The sequence below is a fragment of the Micrasema longulum genome, unplaced genomic scaffold, assembly GCF_059751315.1.
Source record: "Micrasema longulum isolate JH-2025_06_02 unplaced genomic scaffold, ASM5975131v1 h1tg001783l, whole genome shotgun sequence".
NCBI classification, from domain to species: domain Eukaryota; kingdom Metazoa; phylum Arthropoda; class Insecta; order Trichoptera; family Brachycentridae; genus Micrasema; species Micrasema longulum.
In genome coordinates, this window is record NW_028278958.1 from 396,402 (window position 1) to 419,967 (window position 23,566).

A 23,566-nucleotide genomic window follows, 5' to 3' on the forward strand; every position below is an offset into this window, starting at 1 on the left:
TAAAGGTTTCAGCTCTTTAACTTCACAAACATCAACAGATGAAAGAATTGAAGGAATGTAGATGTTCAAATATAGGCAGAATGTTGAATGTAAAGTGTGTAAAGTGTCCACTTAAACCAGCCAATGACAGGTCATAGGTACTGTAAATGCCTAGACTTCTATATTACCTTCTCTTAAATGTTCTTCATATCTGTTGTAATATGTTAATATAAACAGCTTCCCAGGGAGTCGAATCCAGTCCTTGTCTACAAAAATTTGGACAAACTCAAAATACTGTTTATTGAATTTACCCTTGAAATTAATTTAAGTCCCATTCAAATACAAGTAGATAAATTTTGCCTTGAAAATCTGAACTAAAAGTAATGTACATATTATGTTATGAATATGAAATTAATTATATGATGATAAATAATTTGATGAATGATTCTACGAATTGGATTCAAAGCTGTTACGGGTTTTTGTAATAATTTGCCGTAGGTAGAACAGAGAAAAATACCTAATTTGGTGATATTAGGTCCGTAATTTGGTAGCTAGTTTATCCAATTTAACAAACAATCCCCTAATCATTAAACAAAATTAATGTAAACAGATTAAAAAAAATATATATATTTGAGAACGCTCATTTTGAATGTATTGGATGTTGGCATATGTTCTGTCCGTTTTTTTCCAAATGAAGAGAATAGGAGCATTCAACAAAAAAAAAAACATCAAATTAATGAACATTATTATTCATATTTCAATTTATTGCAACATTGAAGGAAAACATTATTGAGAAGGGAATATGGAAGTCTAGGCATTTACAGGGCTTATGACCTGTCATTGGCTGGTTTAAGTAGCCACTTTACGCACTGTGTGTGTAAAGTGGCCACTTAAATATGAATTTTTAGGTTTAAATTTAAATATAAATGACTCCCCAGGGAGGAAATCCAGCCTGTCTGCAAGCATTTAGCCATGCTCAAACACTGTTGAATTAACTACCTGGTAAAAGAAGAAGTGTTAAAATTGGAAAATTGTTTTCAGGCGTTTCCTAGTAGGTGATTTGGTTCAGCCGGATGAATCTTACCCGCATAATAAAGGTTTCAGCTCCTTTACTTCACAAAAGTCAACAGATGGAAGAATTGAGGAAATGTGGATGTTTAAACATGGGCAGAATGGTGAATGTTAACGAAAGCAGCCAATAACAGGTCATAAGCCCTGTAAATGTCTAGACTTCCATATTTCCTTCTCAATAATGTTATTCCATCTCTGTTGCAATAAATTTAAATATGAAATCCAGCCAGTCTGCAAGCATTTGGACATACGTTAAATTTATTTATTTATGACAAAATATATAGTTTTTTCAAACTTTACACCCATATACACTCACACACATATTCACATACCTACCAAAACCACACTCCACTCACTTACACACGCATCCTCACACAAAAAAAACTCGCACACAAGCACTTCTATGAATTAATATCTTACTGAACTGGATTTTTAATTGTATTTATGTGGAAAACTGATTTGGCTTTATTTTATGTTTTTTTTTTACATTATAATGTTGTGTTTATTTTTTTGTGTCGGTGATGTTTTTCTGAATAAACAAAATTAAATTAAAATCAATTCATATGAACCAGTGACGCCATTCAAAGAAGTTACTTTTAATAAAAAAAAAATTCGTAAATTTTCAGGAAACTTAGCGGTACTATTTAATGCTACAATTTTTACTGCGCGCAAGAAACCATTTATTGTATCCAATTTCCCGTAGGGCTCAAGTTCCTCAATGAAGTTACATGATGATGATGATACCCGTCTTACAGTAATTAAATGTTTTTTTTATGGTTTGATTCCAGCCGGCGTCAACTTCGAACCAGTCCGGCCAAATTGGGTGAAGATCTCTAAAGAACTCCCTCCCGTGGCCCGCCGCCCCTCTGGGGCCCGAGCCGAGCTGGAGTGCGCGGCCTCCGGCTCTCCCGCGCCTGTCATCACGTGGCTGAGGGACAACATACCCATCACAGAGGTATGTTACATTCGTGAGGGCGAGTTGTGTTGGCGAGATTGATCGTGCGTTCGCTCGATCGCCAAATTTAAAAAATAATTTTTAAAAATATATAAAACGTTGATGTAAATATATGTTCTAAATTTATATTGAATAAAAAAAATATGGTTGCATTATATGTTTCTCTGAATAAACTAATAGATACAATTTAGGCTGGTTCCTTAAAATGAAAATGACGCAATATCTAAATGAGTGCAATCTAATGTGCATACCTGTTTGAGTCTAGGCTGAGGACTATGAGAACAACGCTAAGTTCGAGGGTTCCGAAACTGGTGTGGTGAAGGCTCGCTCCAGGCTGATTATCAACAACTTCATACCTCTGGAAAAGGTTACCTACACTTGTATGGCTACCGCTGGGTCCAAGTCAGACTTTACATCCACCGTTGTCCACACCACCCACAGTAAGAGCCTTTTACTTTCCTATTTTTTTATTTTATTTTGCTTAAACATTCAAAGAGCCAGGTTGATAGCCGTGTACGTCAGGCAAGACTGGCGTTTAACCCTCCCTCCCCGGGGATGTGTAGCCAGTACACATTGCGTCTAATAACTATAATATCTTTATAAATATAATAAATATTGGGTTTAGATTTTCAGTATTCCTCCATTACACATTTACGTATCGACTGAAATATTTTTTTATTTAATAATAGGTACTTATTTATTAATATTGATGTTTTTTGTTGATATTTCTTGATAAAACTCCATAGTTAATGATAATGATAAAATTTATAAATAAACTTATCAATGAAACTTCTTGGTTTAGTTTTACTTTTTATTATTTTGACCAACGAGCGCTTTCGCCTAAGTAGGCATCTTCAAGACTTGTGATTTGTTTACAACGTTTACAGCTTTTATACTATTCTTAACATATTTTGGAGATAAGATAGAACAATATTTTAACAGGGGACAGAAAACATAAATATTTACAACTAGTTTGCTATACAATTCATTTTTGGGAGTTTTTGGACCGAAAGGGATTAAGTTTTATTATTTAAAATGTGGGAAGAGAACACATGGCGAAATACAACAGTGTGGGGAATCTACATTTTAACAGATAAAGTTGGAAAATACTTTGGTTTTTTGACAGGGAAGTTTACATACCTATAAATGAAACATTTTAAGATTCATACTTAGTTAATACAGATAATTTCATTACATAATTTTAGTAGTAAATAATTAAATCAAACGGAGCTATATTAAATTAAAGGTTTAAGTAAAGGAGAGTTTACATAATAACATTTAGTTAATAAGTTTACATACCTAGAGATAAATGACGAAACATTTAAAATTCATAATTAGTTAAGACAGAGTTAATAAGTTTACATACCTATAGATGAATGACGAAACATTTTAAGATTCATACTTAGTTAATACAGATCATTTCATTACATAATTACATTTAATTAACAAGTTTACATACCTAAAGATGATTGACGGAATATTTTAAGATTAATACTTAGTTAATACATTAGTTTTTGAAATGAAGTTATCATTTTGATAGTTAATTTCATGTTAATTATATTATTTTAGTAGTAAATAGTTAAATCAAACGGAACTTTATTAAATTAATGGTTTAAGTAAGGGGGAGTTTGATAATTCCAATTGCTGGTTAATTATTACTGCATTAAGTTTAATTCTATTGATTTCTAATGATTCTAATTTATCTAGTTTTTTCCCTTTGTTTTCAAAATGTAGTAATTTAATATTATTTTCGCTGTCAAAAGTATGGTTAAGCGAGTTTAAATGTGTTGCAAAATTAGATTTGTCATTTTTTAATCTATAGGAGGCAATATGTTCTTTGAGTCTTGTTTTTATTGATCTGCCACTTTGACCTATATATATACCTTCACAATCATTGCACTTTAAACTATACACTCCATTCTTGTCTAAGGTTGAGATCTTATCTTTATTATTAACAAGGCATTGTCCCATTGTTTTTTTATTATACATAGCTACATTAATTTTATTTTTATTAAATATTTTTTTAATTTTTTCACTTGTGTTTCCTATATAATTTAATTTTACCCAATAATTTGATTCATTTTTATTATCTATTGGTAATAAACCGTTACCTATTGCTTTGACTGAGTTTCTTTTTTGTTTTTTAATTAATAATTTGTCAATGAGATTTTTTTCATAACCGTTATTGAATGCTATTATTTTTATAATGTTTATTTCTTTTTTATAATTTTCATTAGACATTGGTATATTAACTAATCTATGTATCATTGAATGAAAAACTGACAATTTATGAGATAAATGATGGCGTGAATTGGCATGTATGATATTATCGCTAAATGTGGGTTTTCTATAAATGCTAAAGTCAAATTTACTGTCAATTATTTGTATGTTTAAATCTAAAAAGTTAATTTTATTTCCTCCATATTCCATCGTAAATTTAATTGAATTACTTAAGTTATTTAGTTCATTAAAAAATGTATCTAACTGTCTTTTTGTTCCTTTCCAAAGACAAATGACGTCATCAACATATCTATAATAAAATTGCACATTTTCAAATAATTTTGTTTGACATAATTTTGATTCTAAATAGTCCATGTAAAAATCAGCTAATATTGGAGATAATGGACTTCCCATGGCAAGACCATTCTTCTGAAGATAATATTTATTGTTAAATTTAAATAGGTTTTGATCTATACAAACATTTAAAATTTGAGAAATCTCATTTTTCAATTGAGGCGTTAAGAATTTTTTATAAATATATGTGTCTAATGCATTTTTAAGTTCATTTATAGGTATACAAGTGAAAAGATTTACTACATCAAAAGATATTAGAACTGAATTTTTAGGGATATTAGTGTCTTTAATTTTAGTGATAAGGTCTAACGAATTTTTTATTGTCCGACTAGGGTTAAATTTTAGAATACATTTTATGAGGAAATTCGCTTTTTTTGCTAATTTATACGAAGGAGCAGAGTTAAAAGAAACAACTGGTCTTAATGGCATCCCATCTTTATGAACTTTTGGTAATCCATATAGTCTCGGACATTGAGGGTTCATATTAAGTATTTGTTGACTTGAGAAAGTGTTAGAAAAAATAATTTTACATGAATCTACTACCGCTTTTATATTTGTTGAATAAATTTGCGTTAAATCTTTGGGTATTTCGGCAAAATTATCTGTAGAAAGGAGATTTTCCATTTTTTCAGTATAAACCTCTTTGCTAAGTATAACCGTACAATTACCTTTGTCCGCCTTTGAAACAATTAAATTATTAGATTTGATTTTATTTTTTATTTTTTTAATGATTTTTGTTTCATTATTTGAAGAAAAGTTTTTTGATTTACAGAAATCTGATTTAATTATAGAAGCAATCTCAAATTTTGCAGAAATATTTTTACCTAAAGCTACGTCAGAGTCTACTGCTAAATTTTCAAAATCTTGTTTATTTAAATTGACATTTGGACAATATTTTAGACCTTTTTTAATAAATTTAGTTCTAAATTATCAAACTCTACAGTGGACACATTTTTTATTCTATCAAAGAACTGTGGTGTTTCTTCATAAACTTTTTCTTCATCCTTGTCGGTTTTCTTCGATGTAGATTGTAATTGTGATTCCCAATAATCAAGTTTTTCCTGTTGTTTTTTAAAAAACGTGTAGATTTCATTTTTAATTTTGTGTCGGATATTATTGTCTGTTATTTCAAACTGATATTGATGTAATTTTGAAGCTAGTTCACTGTGGATATAATATAGATATGTACTCACGTTATCTCGTATGTGATACCACTTTTTATTTTCTAAAACCATCCAATGTTTTTTCGCTTTTTCTAGGACTTTATTAACTATGTTAGAATTTGTTTTTGATTTTATGTTAATGAATTTTGGCACTAAGTTACGACGTTTACACTCGCGAATGAACCACAAATGTTGAGAACACATTGCTTGTTTCCGTTTTAATTTGTTGTAAAACACTGTCAATTTTGCTGCACTTGCATTTTTAATAATATTGATGTTTTTTGTTGATATTTCTTGATAAAACTCCATAGTTAATGATAATGATAAAATTTATAAATAAACTTATCAATGAAACTTCTTGGTTTAGTTTTACTTTTTATTATTTTGACCAACGAGCGCTTTCGCCTAAGTAGGCATCTTCAAGACTGGTGATTTGTTTACAACGTTTACAGCTTTTATACTATTCTTAACATATTTTGGAGATAAGATAGAACAATATTTTAACAGGGGACAGAAAACATAAATATTTACAACTAGTTTGCTATACAATTCATTTTTGGGAGTTTTTGGACCGAAAGGGATTAAGTTTTATTATTTAAAATGTGGGAAGAGAACACATGGCGAAATACAACAGTGTGGGGAATCTACATTTTAACAGATAAAGTTGGAAAATACTTTGGTTTTTTGACAGGGAAGTTTACATACCTATAAATGAAACATTTTAAGATTCATACTTAGTTAATACAGATAATTTCATTACATAATTTTAGTAGTAAATAATTAAATCAAACGGAGCTATATTAAATTAAAGGTTTAAGTAAAGGAGAGTTTACATAATAACATTTAGTTAATAAGTTTACATACCTAGAGATAAATGACGAAACATTTAAAATTCATAATTAGTTAAGACAGAGTTAATAAGTTTACATACCTATAGATGAATGACGAAACATTTTAAGATTCATACTTAGTTAATACAGATCATTTCATTACATAATTACATTTAATTAACAAGTTTACATACCTAAAGATGATTGACGGAATATTTTAAGATTAATACTTAGTTAATACATTAGTTTTTGAAATGAAGTTATCATTTTGATAGTTAATTTCATGTTAATTATATTATTTTAGTAGTAAATAGTTAAATCAAACGGAACTTTATTAAATTAATGGTTTAAGTAAGGGGGAGTTTGATAATTCCAATTGCTGGTTAATTATTACTGCATTAAGTTTAATTCTATTGATTTCTAATGATTCTAATTTATCTAGTTTTTTCCCTTTGTTTTCAAAATGTAGTAATTTAATATTATTTTCGCTGTCAAAAGTATGGTTAAGCGAGTTTAAATGTGTTGCAAAATTAGATTTGTCATTTTTTAATCTATAGGAGGCAATATGTTCTTTGAGTCTTGTTTTTATTGATCTGCCACTTTGACCTATATATATACCTTCACAATCATTGCACTTTAAACTATACACTCCATTCTTGTCTAAGGTTGAGATCTTATCTTTATTATTAACAAGGCATTGTCCCATTGTTTTTTTATTATACATAGCTACATTAATTTTATTTTTATTAAATATTTTTTTAATTTTTTCACTTGTGTTTCCTATATAATTTAATTTTACCCAATAATTTGATTCATTTTTATTATCTATTGGTAATAAACCGTTACCTATTGCTTTGACTGAGTTTCTTTTTTGTTTTTTAATTAATAATTTAATAATAAAACTTAATCCCTTTCGGTCCAAAAACTCCCAAAAATGAATTGTATAGCAAACTAGTTGTAAATATTTATGTTTTCTGTCCCCTGTTAAAATATTGTTCTATCTTATCTCCAAAATATGTTAAGAATAGTATAAAAGCTGTAAACGTTGTAAACAAATCACCAGTCTTGAAGATGCCTACTTAGGCGAAAGCGCTCGTTGGTCAAAATAATAAAAAGTAAAACTAAACCAAGAAGTTTCATTGATAAGTTTATTTATAAATTTTATCATTATCATTAACTATGGAGTTTTATCAAGAAATATCAACAAAAAACATCAATATTATTAAAAATGCAAGTGCAGCAAAATTGACAGTGTTTTACAACAAATTAAAACGGAAACAAGCAATGTGTTCTCAACATTTGTGGTTCATTCGCGAGTGTACGTTCTTTGATAGAATAAAAAATGTGTCCACTGTAGAGTTTGATAATTTAGAACTAAATTTATTAAAAAAGGTCTAAAATATTGTCCAAATGTCAATTTAAATAAACAAGATTTTGAAAATTTAGCAGTAGACTCTGACGTAGCTTTAGGTAAAAATATTTCTGCAAAATTTGAGATTGCTTCTATAATTAAATCAGATTTCTGTAAATCAAAAAACTTTTCTTCAAATAATGAAACAAAAATCATTAAAAAAATAAAAAATAAAATCAAATCTAATAATTTAATTGTTTCAAAGGCGGACAAAGGTAATTGTACGGTTATACTTAGCAAAGAGGTTTATACTGAAAAAATGGAAAATCTCCTTTCTACAGATAATTTTGCCGAAATACCCAAAGATTTAACGCAAATTTATTCAACAAATATAAAAGCGGTAGTAGATTCATGTAAAATTATTTTTTCTAACACTTTCTCAAGTCAACAAATACTTAATATGAACCCTCAATGTCCGAGACTATATGGATTACCAAAAGTTCATAAAGATGGGATGCCATTAAGACCAGTTGTTTCTTTTAACTCTGCTCCTTCGTATAAATTAGCAAAAAAAGCGAATTTCCTCATAAAATGTATTCTAAAATTTAACCCTAGTCGGACAATAAAAAATTCGTTAGACCTTATCACTAAAATTAAAGACACTAATATCCCTAAAAATTCAGTTCTAATATCTTTTGATGTAGTAAATCTTTTCACTTGTATACCTATAAATGAACTTAAAAATGCATTAGACACATATATTTATAAAAAATTCTTAACGCCTCAATTGAAAAATGAGATTTCTCAAATTTTAAATGTTTGTATAGATCAAAACCTATTTAAATTTAACAATAAATATTATCTTCAGAAGAATGGTCTTGCCATGGGAAGTCCATTATCTCCAATATTAGCTGATTTTTACATGGACTATTTAGAATCAAAATTATGTCAAACAAAATTATTTGAAAATGTGCAATTTTATTATAGATATGTTGATGACGTCATTTGTCTTTGGAAAGGAACAAAAAGACAGTTAGATACATTTTTTAATGAACTAAATAACTTAAGTAATTCAATTAAATTTACGATGGAATATGGAGGAAATAAAATTAACTTTTTAGATTTAAACATACAAATAATTGACAGTAAATTTGACTTTAGCATTTATAGAAAACCCACATTTAGCGATAATATCATACATGCCAATTCACGCCATCATTTATCTCATAAATTGTCAGTTTTTCATTCAATGATACATAGATTAGTTAATATACCAATGTCTAATGAAAATTATAAAAAAGAAATAAACATTATAAAAATAATAGCATTCAATAACGGTTATGAAAAAAATCTCATTGACAAATTATTAATTAAAAAACAAAAAAGAAACTCAGTCAAAGCAATAGGTAACGGTTTATTACCAATAGATAATAAAAATGAATCAAATTATTGGGTAAAATTAAATTATATAGGAAACACAAGTGAAAAAATTAAAAAAATATTTAATAAAAATAAAATTAATGTAGCTATGTATAATAAAAAAACAATGGGACAATGCCTTGTTAATAATAAAGATAAGATCTCAACCTTAGACAAGAATGGAGTGTATAGTTTAAAGTGCAATGATTGTGAAGGTATATATATAGGTCAAAGTGGCAGATCAATAAAAACAAGACTCAAAGAACATATTGCCTCCTATAGATTAAAAAATGACAAATCTAATTTTGCAACACATTTAAACTCGCTTAACCATACTTTTGACAGCGAAAATAATATTAAATTACTACATTTTGAAAACAAAGGGAAAAAACTAGATAAATTAGAATCATTAGAAATCAATAGAATTAAACTTAATGCAGTAATAATTAACCAGCAATTGGAATTATCAAACTCCCCCTTACTTAAACCATTAATTTAATAAAGTTCCGTTTGATTTAACTATTTACTACTAAAATAATATAATTAACATGAAATTAACTATCAAAATGATAACTTCATTTCAAAAACTAATGTATTAACTAAGTATTAATCTTAAAATATTCCGTCAATCATCTTTAGGTATGTAAACTTGTTAATTAAATGTAATTATGTAATGAAATGATCTGTATTAACTAAGTATGAATCTTAAAATGTTTCGTCATTCATCTATAGGTATGTAAACTTATTAACTCTGTCTTAACTAATTATGAATTTTAAATGTTTCGTCATTTATCTCTAGGTATGTAAACTTATTAACTAAATGTTATTATGTAAACTCTCCTTTACTTAAACCTTTAATTTAATATAGCTCCGTTTGATTTAATTATTTACTACTAAAATTATGTAATGAAATTATCTGTATTAACTAAGTATGAATCTTAAAATGTTTCATTTATAGGTATGTAAACTTCCCTGTCAAAAAACCAAAGTATTTTCCAACTTTATCTGTTAAAATGTAGATTCCCCACACTGTTGTATTTCGCCATGTGTTCTCTTCCCACATTTTAAATAATAAAACTTAATCCCTTTCGGTCCAAAAACTCCCAAAAATGAATTGTATAGCAAACTAGTTGTAAATATTTATGTTTTCTGTCCCCTGTTAAAATATTGTTCTATCTTATCTCCAAAATATGTTAAGAATAGTATAAAAGCTGTAAACGTTGTAAACAAATCACAAGTCTTGAAGATGCCTACTTAGGCGAAAGCGCTCGTTGGTCAAAATAATAAAAAGTAAAACTAAACCAAGAAGTTTCATTGATAAGTTTATTTATAAATTTTATCATTATCATTAACTTATTTATTAATTTATTTTTGCACCACAACAGGCCAGGAAGCCCAATTACAGTGGTGAATTACATTACAGAACACCCAGGCTTGAGAAAAATCACATTTTAATAATAATAATATTTGGCTGATTTATATGGCGCCATTTTTGTAAAAAATTACCTCAAGGGCGCTTTACAATTGTATACCTAAACTTACATTCTAACTAAACTAAAGTGATATATTATATTTCCAGATTTAAAATTGAGGGTATGATAGTCTAAAGAAGTGGGATTTTAGGATCTGATCTGAATGTTTGTGTTCTCACTGGGAATCGAACCCGGAACCTTTCATGTGTGAGTCAAGTGTCTTGACCACTACACCACGGAGGCCGCCAAAATTGTAATATTACTACAAAATTATTAGGCACAAAAAAAGCATTTTATCGGAAATCGGGGATAAATTACACTTTATTTATTGTTTGCTTTGCAGAATTTATTACATAAGCTTATATCTTTGCATTTTTTGTTTATGTGCTTACTGTTTTTTCTTGCATATCTTTGTTATTGTTGTTTTTTTTTTTTACTTTCTAAAACTTTTTATTATATCCTTTTTAACTAATTTCACATATTTTTTCTGCATATTCTGTGTTTATTATTTAGTATGTTGGTATGTATTTAATTTTTATTTTTCGTAAATGCCTTTTGGGCGTTAATAAACAAAATAAATAAATAAATATACTTCGAAGAAGCAGATTACCTGCTTAAGACCATTTATGAAAGACGTGCAAGATGAATTGGACACAAAGTGTGCCACTCAGGTCTCCAACATGAAGTAATAGAAGGGATTTTTGAAGGAACAAACCACAGGACGCTCCCTCGTCAAGAATACCTCTAGGATTTATGCGAAGATATGAGTTGCAGGTCATATGAAGGTCTTAAGAGGGCCGCACAGGACAGACCGGAGTGGCGGAGGAGATGCAGAGCTTTGCTCCAAAAATCCATATAAGAGAATTGAAACCAAGAGCCTTTTTATTATTATTATTATGGATACCTTATATAGCGCCATTTTCGTAATATAATACATCAAGGGCGCTTTACATAGTGATTATATTGTTAAATAAATTTAATTGAAGCTTTTAAATTTGTAATTTAATTAAAACCATTTATTTTGTTGTCACGCGTCGGATTTATTTAAATAATTTAGAGAACAAGTGGGTTTTAAGTTTTTTCCGAAACATCACTTCACTTTCACAGCCTCGCACCTCTGCTGGGAGGGCATTCCATGCCATAGGGCCTGCGACCGCAAATGCGCGTTCACTAAATTTAGTGCGCTGTTCGCGTAGAGGTATAATATTTTTTCCTCTCGCCGTAGACGTAGCTGATCTAAACGTGAGACGCCTGTCAGCTAGTTAATCTGGAATGCATAGTTCCCTTAGATATTCCGGAGCAGAGTTGTGAAGTGACTTATACATAAGCCAACAGAGTTTGTATTCGACCCTCTGTGGAAAACGTAGCCAGTGTAGTTACCGAAGTAGTGGAGTGATATGACTGAACTTAAAGATTCCCAAAATAAGTCTCGCTGCGGCATCTAATACAGATTGTAGACGAGTCATTTTGTTCATTGGTAGACCTGCGTAGATACCATTATAATAATCGACTCTAGACACCACAAACGCATTTATTAATTGACGGGCGGCATCAACCGGTAAATTTTTGTGTATGCATTTAATTTGTCTCAGTTGGTAGAAGCATGTTCTACTAATTTGAGCGTCAAGAGAAAGGTCAGAATTTAGTAAAACTCCCAGTAGTTTAACGCCTTATACTGGAAAGATGTGTCATTTTGTCACCTACTCGACAATAGTCGATTGGGCATCTCGATTGTTTTGTCATAATGCTATTCTTGAAAACCCCCCGACAATTTAATTACAAAGACGAACTAGAAAGTGGCAACACTAACAAATCTGTATTTATCTATGGCTCTCTAACCTTTATTGTTTCTTGTCAGACTTCTTCGTTTGATTATTTTGTGTATGGAATATTATGATAAAAATAAAAGAATATGTGTTACTAAGACACTGCAACGTTGATAATTATTCTTTGCCTTTGACATAACACACATCTACATGTTATTAAAAATATTTCATATTCATTTAATGGATTTTAAAAACATATTGTATAATACATATCTCAAATACGGATTTTGACATTGAAGAGCGATAAAATAATTTTGAAATCAAGTTTCTAGTGAAACTTCATTTGATAATGGATTAAAAATAAGTACAATTGTATTTGTTGCACATTTGTTGATACGTCGTCATCATCACATTGATCAGTGTTGTAAATTTTAAGTTAAAATACAACAAAAATACCTACTCGTCATTCAAACATGAATGCCAAGCGTTTTACAAGAAAGAAGTTTGACAGCTGAAGTAACGATGTCGCATTCGATTGTCAATGTCGAGAGCTTTGTCGATTGGTTTTCAATCGACTGCATTCGTATGGGTGGTTTAAGCATGCTGTCACTCGTCGAATTACGGAAGTCGCATACGATTCTAAAGACGAATGAGTCCAGCAAAAAGCCTCTGAGAGAGGAACATTTAAATGAATTCTTGAACAGAAAGCTAGTGGGGAGTAAAATACTATACGTTTCAAGCTATAATAATTATTGACCAACAGAAATCCTTTGAGGAGATCTGTTAAGATTTGTTAAAGTCCACTCACTACTTCAATCTAACTGGCGAACGTAGCTATAGTTGGACTCGTCTGAAATCTACGGATTCTGCATTCCAGGAGATAATCAAAAGAAGGAACTTAACCTTCCAAAAACATTTTCGTTGCATTGCAGTATCTGAAAAGCTTCAAGAGCTGTCGATATGTGATGTAACTTACTGTTTTTTTTCCCGAACCTATATTCTATGCATCCCTTGTCCTATCAGTTAAACGTGTTATAGTTAACACAGAGAGGGTTTCTAATCTTTTAAATCTGATCCGGTTAAGTTTGCGACTCAACCACGGAACCACAAAACGATTCCCGGCTATATTATTTTCATGCGGAATGATCTGTAAAAATTAAAAAAATTATCTTAACTATTTGGACTCTTAGGTCAGCGTTTGATTCAGGAAGAGGAAAACTTGTCGAAATCCGGCGCTCCCCAAACACTAGATTTGGAGATCGTGCTTTTGCTGCCGCCGGCCTCTCTGCCTGGAACCAATTACCTTCAAACTTACGAATCATCGACAGTCCCAGTCAGTTCAGATCCCAACTAAAATCCCACTCCTTTAGATTATCATACCCTCAATTGTAAATCTGGAAATATAATATATTATTTTAGTTTAGTTAGAATGTAAGTTTAGGTATACAATTGCAAAGCGCCCTTGAGGTGATTTTTTACAAAAAAAGCGCTATACAAATCAGCCAAATATTATTATTATTATTATTATTGGACTGAACCTTCTTAGGAGGGAGAAATTTGAGTTGGAAATTTCTTGATTTTTTAATTGTTGAGTAGGTTTCAAATGTTTGTCTTGTTATTAATGTGCCTATTTCCTAACTTATTCAGCCCTTTTCTTGAGTTCAGTGTTGAACAAAGACCTTTCGTTAGGACCATTACAATTCCCTGTGAGCCACCACCTTTTGCCACCATCGACCCACAACACTCTTGATGTCATCGGGTCATCTGATCTGGGGTCTTCCTACTCTTCCGCGTCTGATTCTCGGCTTCCAGTCCATATTTTGTTTGTCCATCTGCCATCCGACATCCGAGAAACATGACCCGTCTAATTCTGCTATACTTTTGCTTGATATGCCATGTATTATTGTTCAATTATATTTTTGTTTTACGCGATGCATCCTATGAAGTTGAGACTTGTATCTCAATAAATGTAAATAATTCAATTTTTGTTTTCCCCGTCAGATGGACAGTCAAAGCCGAACCTCAGCGAATACCTATTGCTGAACCAGGAAGCCCTGGCTGCTCCTACCAAGCCGAGGGTCGTGTCCTTCTACCAAACTGTCTTGGAGAACCTAGGAACAACTCTGGTCCTCCCCTGCAAGACCATGGGCAACCCTAGACCCGAAGTGTACTGGATGGATAGTGATGATGCCGTCATTACTGGTCAAGATCCTCGTGTCAAAGTAAGTGGATAAATAATCTGATACAGCCATTAATCAATTTTCTTTTGGCATTTATTGGTCCTGTGGATCTATATTGACAAATTATTGGTGTTCAACAAAACACACACACAGTATTAGACAATTACGACCACACACTTTATAATTCCTGAACGAGTTAATTTATAATCTCAAAATTTAGGAGCGCATAAAATTATATGCACCAAGCAACTGCTTAAAAGCTTAGCAAGGCAAAACAAACCATTTGTTCTTCCTGAATGCAGGACCAATTTACCTTTGATGACGCCTGTGGAGAGGATGATTGGTTTGTTGAACAAACTATCAACTGAGGTGGTTCTTTTTCATGCTGGGATCACCAGTTTTAGACTCTTCCTCTCTAACTAAAATATACAAGACGTGTGTGAGACTCATCATGACGTATGCTGTGAAAACGCGGGCTGACACTGTTTGTACCAAAGGACTACTCAGAACTGCTGAAATGAAGGTTTTAAACATTTTGACTAGTAACACGCTCAGAGACCAAATTTAATATACAACAATTAGAGATAGGGTGATGGAGCAGATCCAGACGAAGATACTGAAGGGAATATGTGGGTAGGATTAGCAATGACAGACTTGTGTACGCTTCAGTCAGTAAAATCTCATCTGGGCAACGTCCGCCTGGAAGACTACCCAAGAGATGGAGAGGAACAGTTGGACCCATAGGAGATCTTGTTTTCTGTAACACAGATCTTATTATATTTTCAAAGATGAAGAATGTAGTTATTCAAACAATAAAATTCACTTCCCCTTTTTCTCAATCAAATGAAGTGTATATATTTTTTTCAATTCAATCCATTTATTTTAAATATAACATATACATTACAAAAATAAATTAAATACGTACATATTATAAAAAAGAAATAAAAATACACGAAAGAGACTCATGTCAAAGTAGTAGGAGAATCCTGCTCCGGAAAACCCCTTCGGATACATGGAACAGATCAATATCCAGAGCGATGTTGTTCAGCATAGCGGTAGCCCTTCCAACAGGCAGGGTGGTCCTGTATATCGGAATATGAAACAATCTATGCTGACGCTGTCTTAGGTAATTATCAGGAACATACAAACCAATGCTCATCATAATTTCAGAATTATCGATCATACCGCGCAACAATCGATAGTAATGTGTAGTCAAATACACATTCCTTCTAGTCTCTAAACTGTTGTAATATTACACTCCTGGATTACCTTCTTGCTACCAGATTACTGGGAGCTCCTTTGGGCAGTTTTTCTCGTTTGACAACGAGCAACTGTTCCGTGTATGTGGGCACCGCCAAGTAGACTTTTTTATTTTTTAATATTTTTATTTATTTACAATTTGATAAAACCCGTTAGGGTTACATTAGAAATTTAATATTGTCTAGTCATTTTATGTCTCGTCTAGTCTAGTTAGTTCAGTCATCATGTGTTTTTTCAGATTGATTTTAAATTTGTCTCCAGTAAAAGTTTTCAAGTAGTAAGGTAGGTCGTTGTAGTGTTTAAGTCCATTATGTAGTGTTTTTGACTGTCCTGTGTTTGTCTTTGCTTTTTCAATATGATAGTGTTGTTGTTGTCTGGTGTTATATTTGTGTATGTCAGCATTTTTGACTAATATTATGTCGTCGTCTTGTATGTTTCCCAGTGTTATTTTGTGCACAATTTTTAAGGTCTCAATTTTAGTCAAGTAGTTTATGTCAAACTGGTGTGTTTTTTTGTACAGTTCAGTCGTAGAAGTCAGGTAGGGCAGGTTGTATGTTAGTTTAAGAATTTTATTGTGTTGTCTTTGTCTTTTGTTGTCTTGTGTCCTCGGGTGCGGTGTGCGGTATGTGGTGGGCAATCTGTACACTTGTAATAGGGAGGTGTGCTGTAACGTCCATGTAAATTTTAAATAAAAACGTGCCAAATGAGTTTTTATGGATTGTAAATACAGTGTGTCATTTGCACTCTTTTCCCATATTTTTGATTGCACTACAGCGTGTTTTCTTTGTTTGTAGGTCATGAGGTCTGGAGAACTTATCATCGAGGCTCTACGGTGGTCAGACATGGGCCTTTACACCTGTGTAGCGAGGAACGCCTTAGGGAAAGATTCCATTAGCACTTTCGTGTATCCTACTTCGGTAAGAGCACTTTTTTTAATTACATACGTGTCTTATTTATCATATTAATTTAATCTTTTCAATTTCTTCCGTGCTTGCGAATAAAGAATTTGGTTTAGTGTGTGAAATAAAACCAGAATCCTTGTGGCCCGTGTTTTTGACTCGATGGTCACTGGCAAAAATCTTGAAGAGGAAGAGATAGGTTCGCTTCGTAGTGAAGTGCTTGGCGCATTGAGGTTTGGGGTTCGACTCCCAGCCGGATCGACTTGGAGTCGAATAATTAATAATCGATTAATTTTTTTGAAGTTGATTTTCACTTCAGTATTTTATTGGCATATTCGCAAAGTATTTAACCTGATTTTTTACCATAATAGTTCTAATCGTGGTGTAATGGTCAGCGCGTTTGTCTATCGTGCAAGGGGCTAGAGTTCGATTCCTGAAATGGTTGATATGAAATATTAATTTAAAAGGGTGTTTTTACACTAAAAAATATTTAATAGTCCCTGGACTGATACCTGAAGTGTGAGACTGATCATCTTACCCTTCATTTACAGTTTAATATTTTAACCACCCCAAAGGCGCTGTACAATAAATTAATGTCCCATAAAATATATTTTTTTTTATTTAAAAAAAAGATATGTTTGCGTTCTTATAATTTACGCAAATATTTAATTTTTAGGGCGATTTTGAACGAGTTGTAAATAACTCACTATTAGAAAATGGGAACCAAGATAGTGTAGAGTGAAATTCGAACCACGGACCTTCGATCCGTGAGTCCGAGACACTAGCCACGGGACCACAACCTGATTCTTGCAGCTACAGAGCGCATAGACGGTTAGGATTCTAGTTCCTTGTTTCCAACTGTCCCTCATGTAGCAAAAATGGTCAAGATACGCTGCGATTGGTGTGTCGATGCAGTGCCCTATGCACCATTAGGTGCGGAAAGGGGATGATGATGAGTTTTACAATTTCTTGAGTTAGATTAGAGTAAAAATTACCGTGAATTACAGAGATTTAATTCTATCGTTTTCTTTTTTTCAGAATTAAAAGGACCTTTGTACAGACTTGCATTCTTCATCGGAAAAATCACCTATAATGTTAATAAATCTCCATGTAAAATACAAGTATTCTTAACGATTAATTAAAAACATTACGAGTAACTTAATAATAAAAAATCTAAGTTTTCTTAAACCTTTTAAAAATATTATTATAGATGTAAAATGTAGAAATAATTGGAAAAAATTCACTTGAAAAATACAAAGAAAATTTCAAATTAATTGAGAAATAAATTTGGTTTGGATTCAATTTTAATTTAATTTAATTTTAATATTAAGGAACTTAACGTGAAATTAAAACACATCGTACCCCTGGCGTAACGGTAGCGAAACTCATAAAATTAATTTTTGTAGGAGAGCGGTATATAATTATCAGTAAACTAACATCCATTCGCAAAAAGGCATAATTTAAACATTACTCACTTGTTCCATCTAGCTTTGAATGTTTTCAGAAGTAACAATGGTACAATGATCACTGGAACCTTATACTGAACTCATTCGTCTTTGGAATTACGATTCCGTAATTCGACGAGTGACAGCATTCTCGAACCACCCATCGAATGCAGTCGATTGAAAACCAATCGACAAAGCTCTCGACATTGACAATCGAATGCGACATCGTACTTCAGCTGTCAAACTTCTTTCTTGTAAAACGCTCGGCATTCATGTTTGAATGACGAGTGTGTATTTTAGTTGTCTTCAACTTAAAATTTACAACACTGATCAATATTATAGTGATGACGTATCAACAAATGTGCAACAAATACAACTGTACTTATTTTTAATCCATTATAAAACGAAGTTTCACTAGAAACATGATTTAAAAATTATTTTATCGCTCGTCGTATTTGAGATATACTCGTATATTATACAATGTTTTTAAAATCCATTAAATGCATATGAAATATTTCTAATAGCCTGTAGATGTGTGTTATGTCAAAGGCAAGTAATAATTATAAATGTTGCTGTGTCTCAGTAAAACATTTTCTTATATTTTTTCATAATATTCCATACACAAAGTATTCAACGGAAGAAGTCTGACAAGAAACAGTAAAAGTTTTGTGGCAGGAGAGCCATAGGCCATAGATAAATACGGATTTGTTAGTGTTAATTAAATTGTCGGAGGGTTTTTGAGAATAGCATTACGACAAAGCAATCGAGATGCCCAATCGACTATTGTCGTGTGGGTGACAAAATGTTACATCTTTCCAGCATGAAGCTCCTGTGCCGCTATTTCTTGAATTTGAGAAAAAAATATAGTTGAACATTGTCATTTTTTTAAATTATGACGTATTTTCTCCATGCTTCAGTCAAAAACTATAATTTTCGACTTCAATTTCAATGTATTTATTCGATTCTTCTTCTTCTTATGGTTCCTCTCCCCGATGGAGGTTGGAAATCATCGTTGCGATTCTTACTTTATTGGCAGCTGCCCTGAACAAGGACTGAGCGCTGCAATGGAACCAGTCGCGCAAGTTCTCAAGCCAAGAGATGCGCCTTCTACCTGCACTGCGTCTGGCTTCAATCTTTCCCTGTAGAATGACTTGTAAAATTTTATATTTTTCGCCTTTCATCACATGCCCAAAGTACTCAAGTTTTCTTTTCTTTATAGTCTTCAGTGCCTCTTTATCTTTTTCCATCCGTCGGAGAACATCATCGTTTCGGACTCTATCCACCCGGGAGATTTTTAATATCCTCCTGTAGCACCACATTTCAAAGGCTTCGATCTTTTTTATTCGATACATTTTAGTAAAGGCATATATTATATTATCACATGAAAAATGAACAGTAGAATTTAGAAGTAAAAAGTGGTATAAAAATCGACTGTAATCAGAGTAAAGAAGTTACCCTCTGAACTTTTATTCACATGAGAACTGTCGACATCCGAAGAAATTCGGTTTAGTAAAGACATTGCTCTTCCTACTGGTATTATCATTGGCGGGCTGGTTCTGCGAGCAGGATGATAAAACAGCTTAAGCTGCTGATGTCTAAAGGAGTCATCAGAACATACAATACTCTCCATTACACCCAAGCTGGTCGTAATACCACAGTATAAAGCGGAAGAAATAAAAAGCCAACATGCTTTTCTTCTTTCCAACCAATCATTCCCCGTATGAAATCTGACGGGTACAACCACACATAGTACCCGTACTTTGTTAAGCAAAGATATCCCAGAAATATCATTTGAATCATGTCCAACAGAGTACTTCGGCTCGTGGAGCGTCCAGATCAGAGATCCACGCTCGCGTCTGCTTCGCACCAAGAGTTGTAAAGAAACCCAAGAACACCTTAGCTTTTGCCACTGTTATCGCTCAGGTGCGGCATGTTTTGAAATGTTATTTTTTTTTACTTTATACGTAAAATACAACTTTAAGTATTATTTTTAAAATATTTAAGATGACGTTAAAAACAATTTTTTGTTATTATTTTTCAAAGTTATTGACTATTTTTTTTATTGTAATAATGTACTGAAATATTTCAATAATTGATTTAAAATATTAAATGTTATTTATCATAAAAAATTCAAATCGGGTTGAAAACAAAAAAATCGTTGTCATAATCATTTCCATCGGTTATAGAATTAATAGTTTCTATTAATTCAATAACCGATAACTCCTTATTTCTATAGATCTTGCGATCTCTTCAAACAGTATATCAATCTTCGTCATGAGATGCAGACGTCCAAATTTCTATCCATATCTTTGGTGGTCGTCCTGGAGGTCAACGATCTTCTGAAGTCTCGTGCATCACGGACTTGAGAATCCTCGCTGGGTGCATCCTCTCAACGTGGTCTCTTTAGAATCGTCTTATCTGCCTACTCTATCTCACCGTGTCCTCTATATTGCAAGCATGTCTGAGGGTTTTACCTGCGATAAGTCACATTGTCTTCATTTCTGATGTTCTAAGGAGATGTTCCATCTTAACAGTGTCTGCTGTTGTTTCAGTTGTCTTGAGAATCTTTGCTGGGTCCATCCTCTTAAGGTGGTCTCTTTAGAATCGTCTCATCTGTTGACTCCATCTCACAATGTCCTCTATATTATAAGTTCTGCGATTTTCTTTGTTACGTATCCTATTTCTGAGGGTTCTACTTGCGATAAGTGACAATGTCTTCGTTTCTGATGTTCTAAGGAGATGTTCTATCTTAACAGTGTTTGCTGTTGTTTCAGTTGTCTTGAGAATCCTTGCTGGGTCCATTCTCTCAAAGTGGTCTCTTTAGAATCGTCTTATTTGTTCACTCCATCTCACAATGTCCTCTATATTACAAGTTCTGCGAAGTTCTTTGTTAGGTATCCTATGTCTAAGGGTTCTACCTACAATAAGTCGTAATATCTTCATTTTTGATGATCAAGTAGATGTCCCGTCTTAACAGTGTCTGCTGTCGCTTCAGTTTCACAAGGCATTATGAGTCTGTTGCATGTTTTGTATATTTGACTTTGCTTTCCACCAGCTTATGCCTACTGTCCCGAACAGTCTTTTAGGCGTTCGGAAATAACTGCTGCATCATTGGTCTGTTCTTTGACTTCATTATACAGATCGCTGCAACAATTTCCAAAACCAGGAACTTCATAATCTGTTCTATGGGTCTATTATTATATCCAAGATGCTGTCTAGATATTGTTAGACATTTTGTTTTGTCGACGGATATCGTCATATTATATAGACGCAAGATGCAACGTATATACCATTCATGGTCGTCTTCACTTTCTGCCAGTATCGTAGCATCACATAGCATACCACATTGATGAGCTTTTCTTCCATCTTATATCCGAAATTAAGAGATGTGACTTCCTCCAGGATCTTGTCTATGATCAGATTAAAAAGAAACGGACTGAGACTGTCACCCTGTCTAATTTCCCTTGAGTCAGAACTGATTATATAAACGATTTTTCCATAGCTGGTTATGAATACTATCGAATAATTTGGTAATGAAAACAATATAACTATTTTATCACTAGAATCGATTTTGTGCATACTTTCACCATACAGTTTTAAAGTTTAGGTTTTACATATAGAATGTTTTTCTCTACAAATTGTATTACATTTTCACAATAATTGTACTTTTCTATATTGAATTTGATTAAAGTGATGTTAAACAATTTTTTGGTCTTTCTTTTTGTTCAATAAACATTATTTTCCTATCAATCACAAGAGAGTGGCTACTCGATCAAAAGTTTATATATGAATAGTTATTAAACTAGTTTATGTTTGTATATTTTTTTAGTGCTTAAAAAAAAGTATTATTTGTGTGTTTATTACTGATCTTCCTGCCTGCTAATTGACCTTTCCCTTACTGTCCTAAAAACACCCGCGTGTTACTGTGATGTGTAGTCACTACACATTAAACAAATGCGAGATTAAAAAGGGAAAAATGAAATATTTATAGGGAATGGCTTTAATCAATAAAAGTTTTTTAATGAAATTTGATTATGCCACGTCTTTCTGCATCCATCAACTTTAACATTGTAAATCCTTTTGGCCGTTCTCTCGCCGTCCATTCGTTCGACATGTCCAAAACTACTACTTAAAAAAAAATCCCGCTCTCTATTATATTATTATTTTATATTGTAGTAGTTTATTCATAAATATTAATTGAATTACAAAGAAAAACGTTGTTCGATTAAACAAAGGACTGCTATTAAAAAAAGTACATTATGTATACTTGATAAAGTTGATACATTAAAAAAATCATTTAATAAAACCTGAAAAAACAGATCAATATGAAATTGTAGCAACTGACGTAATAATTTATTTAAAAGAATACAAAACTTGCTTTAAAAAAAAAAAAAAAACTTTCATACTTAAATTAACAGAAACTGAACAATTCTTTTTTAACCATGAAATAAAAAATGGTAATGACAGAGATAATTTTTTTTCCGAAAAAAATCACTAACAAGGGTTGACTAAAATAACTATCCTGGCAGCACTCAGTTAAATAATCAAATAACAAAGCTGTCATGGTGGCAGCTCGTCTTCCGAATTTTCAAAGGCGATTAATGGCCCTTTCTGCTTTTCTGCTTCACAATATTGTAAAACTGCGTAAGCAATTGTTCTAACATCAACACGCACAACTTTTGATGATCGCGGCATATTATTTAATGAATTATAGGAAGTAAATACAGAAATCAGGCACAATTTTTCACCACGAACGACTGCTTGCAACTATGTTGCATGGTGCGGGAGGCGGCAAGAGTGGGGGTTTAAAGGATATTAGTTATAAAATTAGTCAACGCCACGTTAGGCTGGTCGACCACACGGTTTTCTCAGTAATTAAATAGTTTGTTTCTCATTTATCGCTCAATTCACGATTATAAGACTTTCCACAATTCACCCTCGGTACAAAGCTTTCTCTAACCTCCCCTAGTAATTTGTAGTAGCGACCCCAAGCTGGTGTCATCCTAACCCTTCAATAATGTTTTGTGTATGTCCAAATGTTTGCAGACTGGCTGGATTTCCTCCCTAGGGAGTTATTCAGATCTAAATTTGTTGCAACAGAAGGAAAACATTTTAGAGAAGGGAATATGGAAGTATAGGCATTTACAGGGCTTACGACTTGTCGTTGGCTGGTTTAAGTAGCCGTTTTACACACTGTGTAAC

At 32.1% G+C, this 23,566-nt stretch overlaps 1 protein-coding gene across 2 annotated transcripts in view; it reads left to right on the forward strand.

Annotated features, from left to right (window-relative positions):
- ImpL2 (Ecdysone-inducible gene L2) overlaps window positions 1-22,070 on the forward strand; it is a 79,999-nt gene extending 57,929 nt beyond the window's left edge. For both annotated transcript variants that reach the window (XM_088237786.1, XM_088237787.1), the window contains exons 3-7: window positions 1,839-2,005; window positions 2,271-2,445; window positions 14,582-14,802; window positions 16,815-16,937; window positions 17,958-22,070. In XM_088237786.1, coding sequence (XP_088093912.1) covers window positions 1,839-2,005; window positions 2,271-2,445; window positions 14,582-14,802; window positions 16,815-16,937; window positions 17,958-17,963 — 692 coding nt within the window. In that variant the 3' untranslated portion in view covers window positions 17,964-22,070. The remainder of the gene's footprint in view (window positions 1-1,838; window positions 2,006-2,270; window positions 2,446-14,581; window positions 14,803-16,814; window positions 16,938-17,957) is intronic.
- Window positions 22,071-23,566: the final 1,496 nt, after the last annotated feature.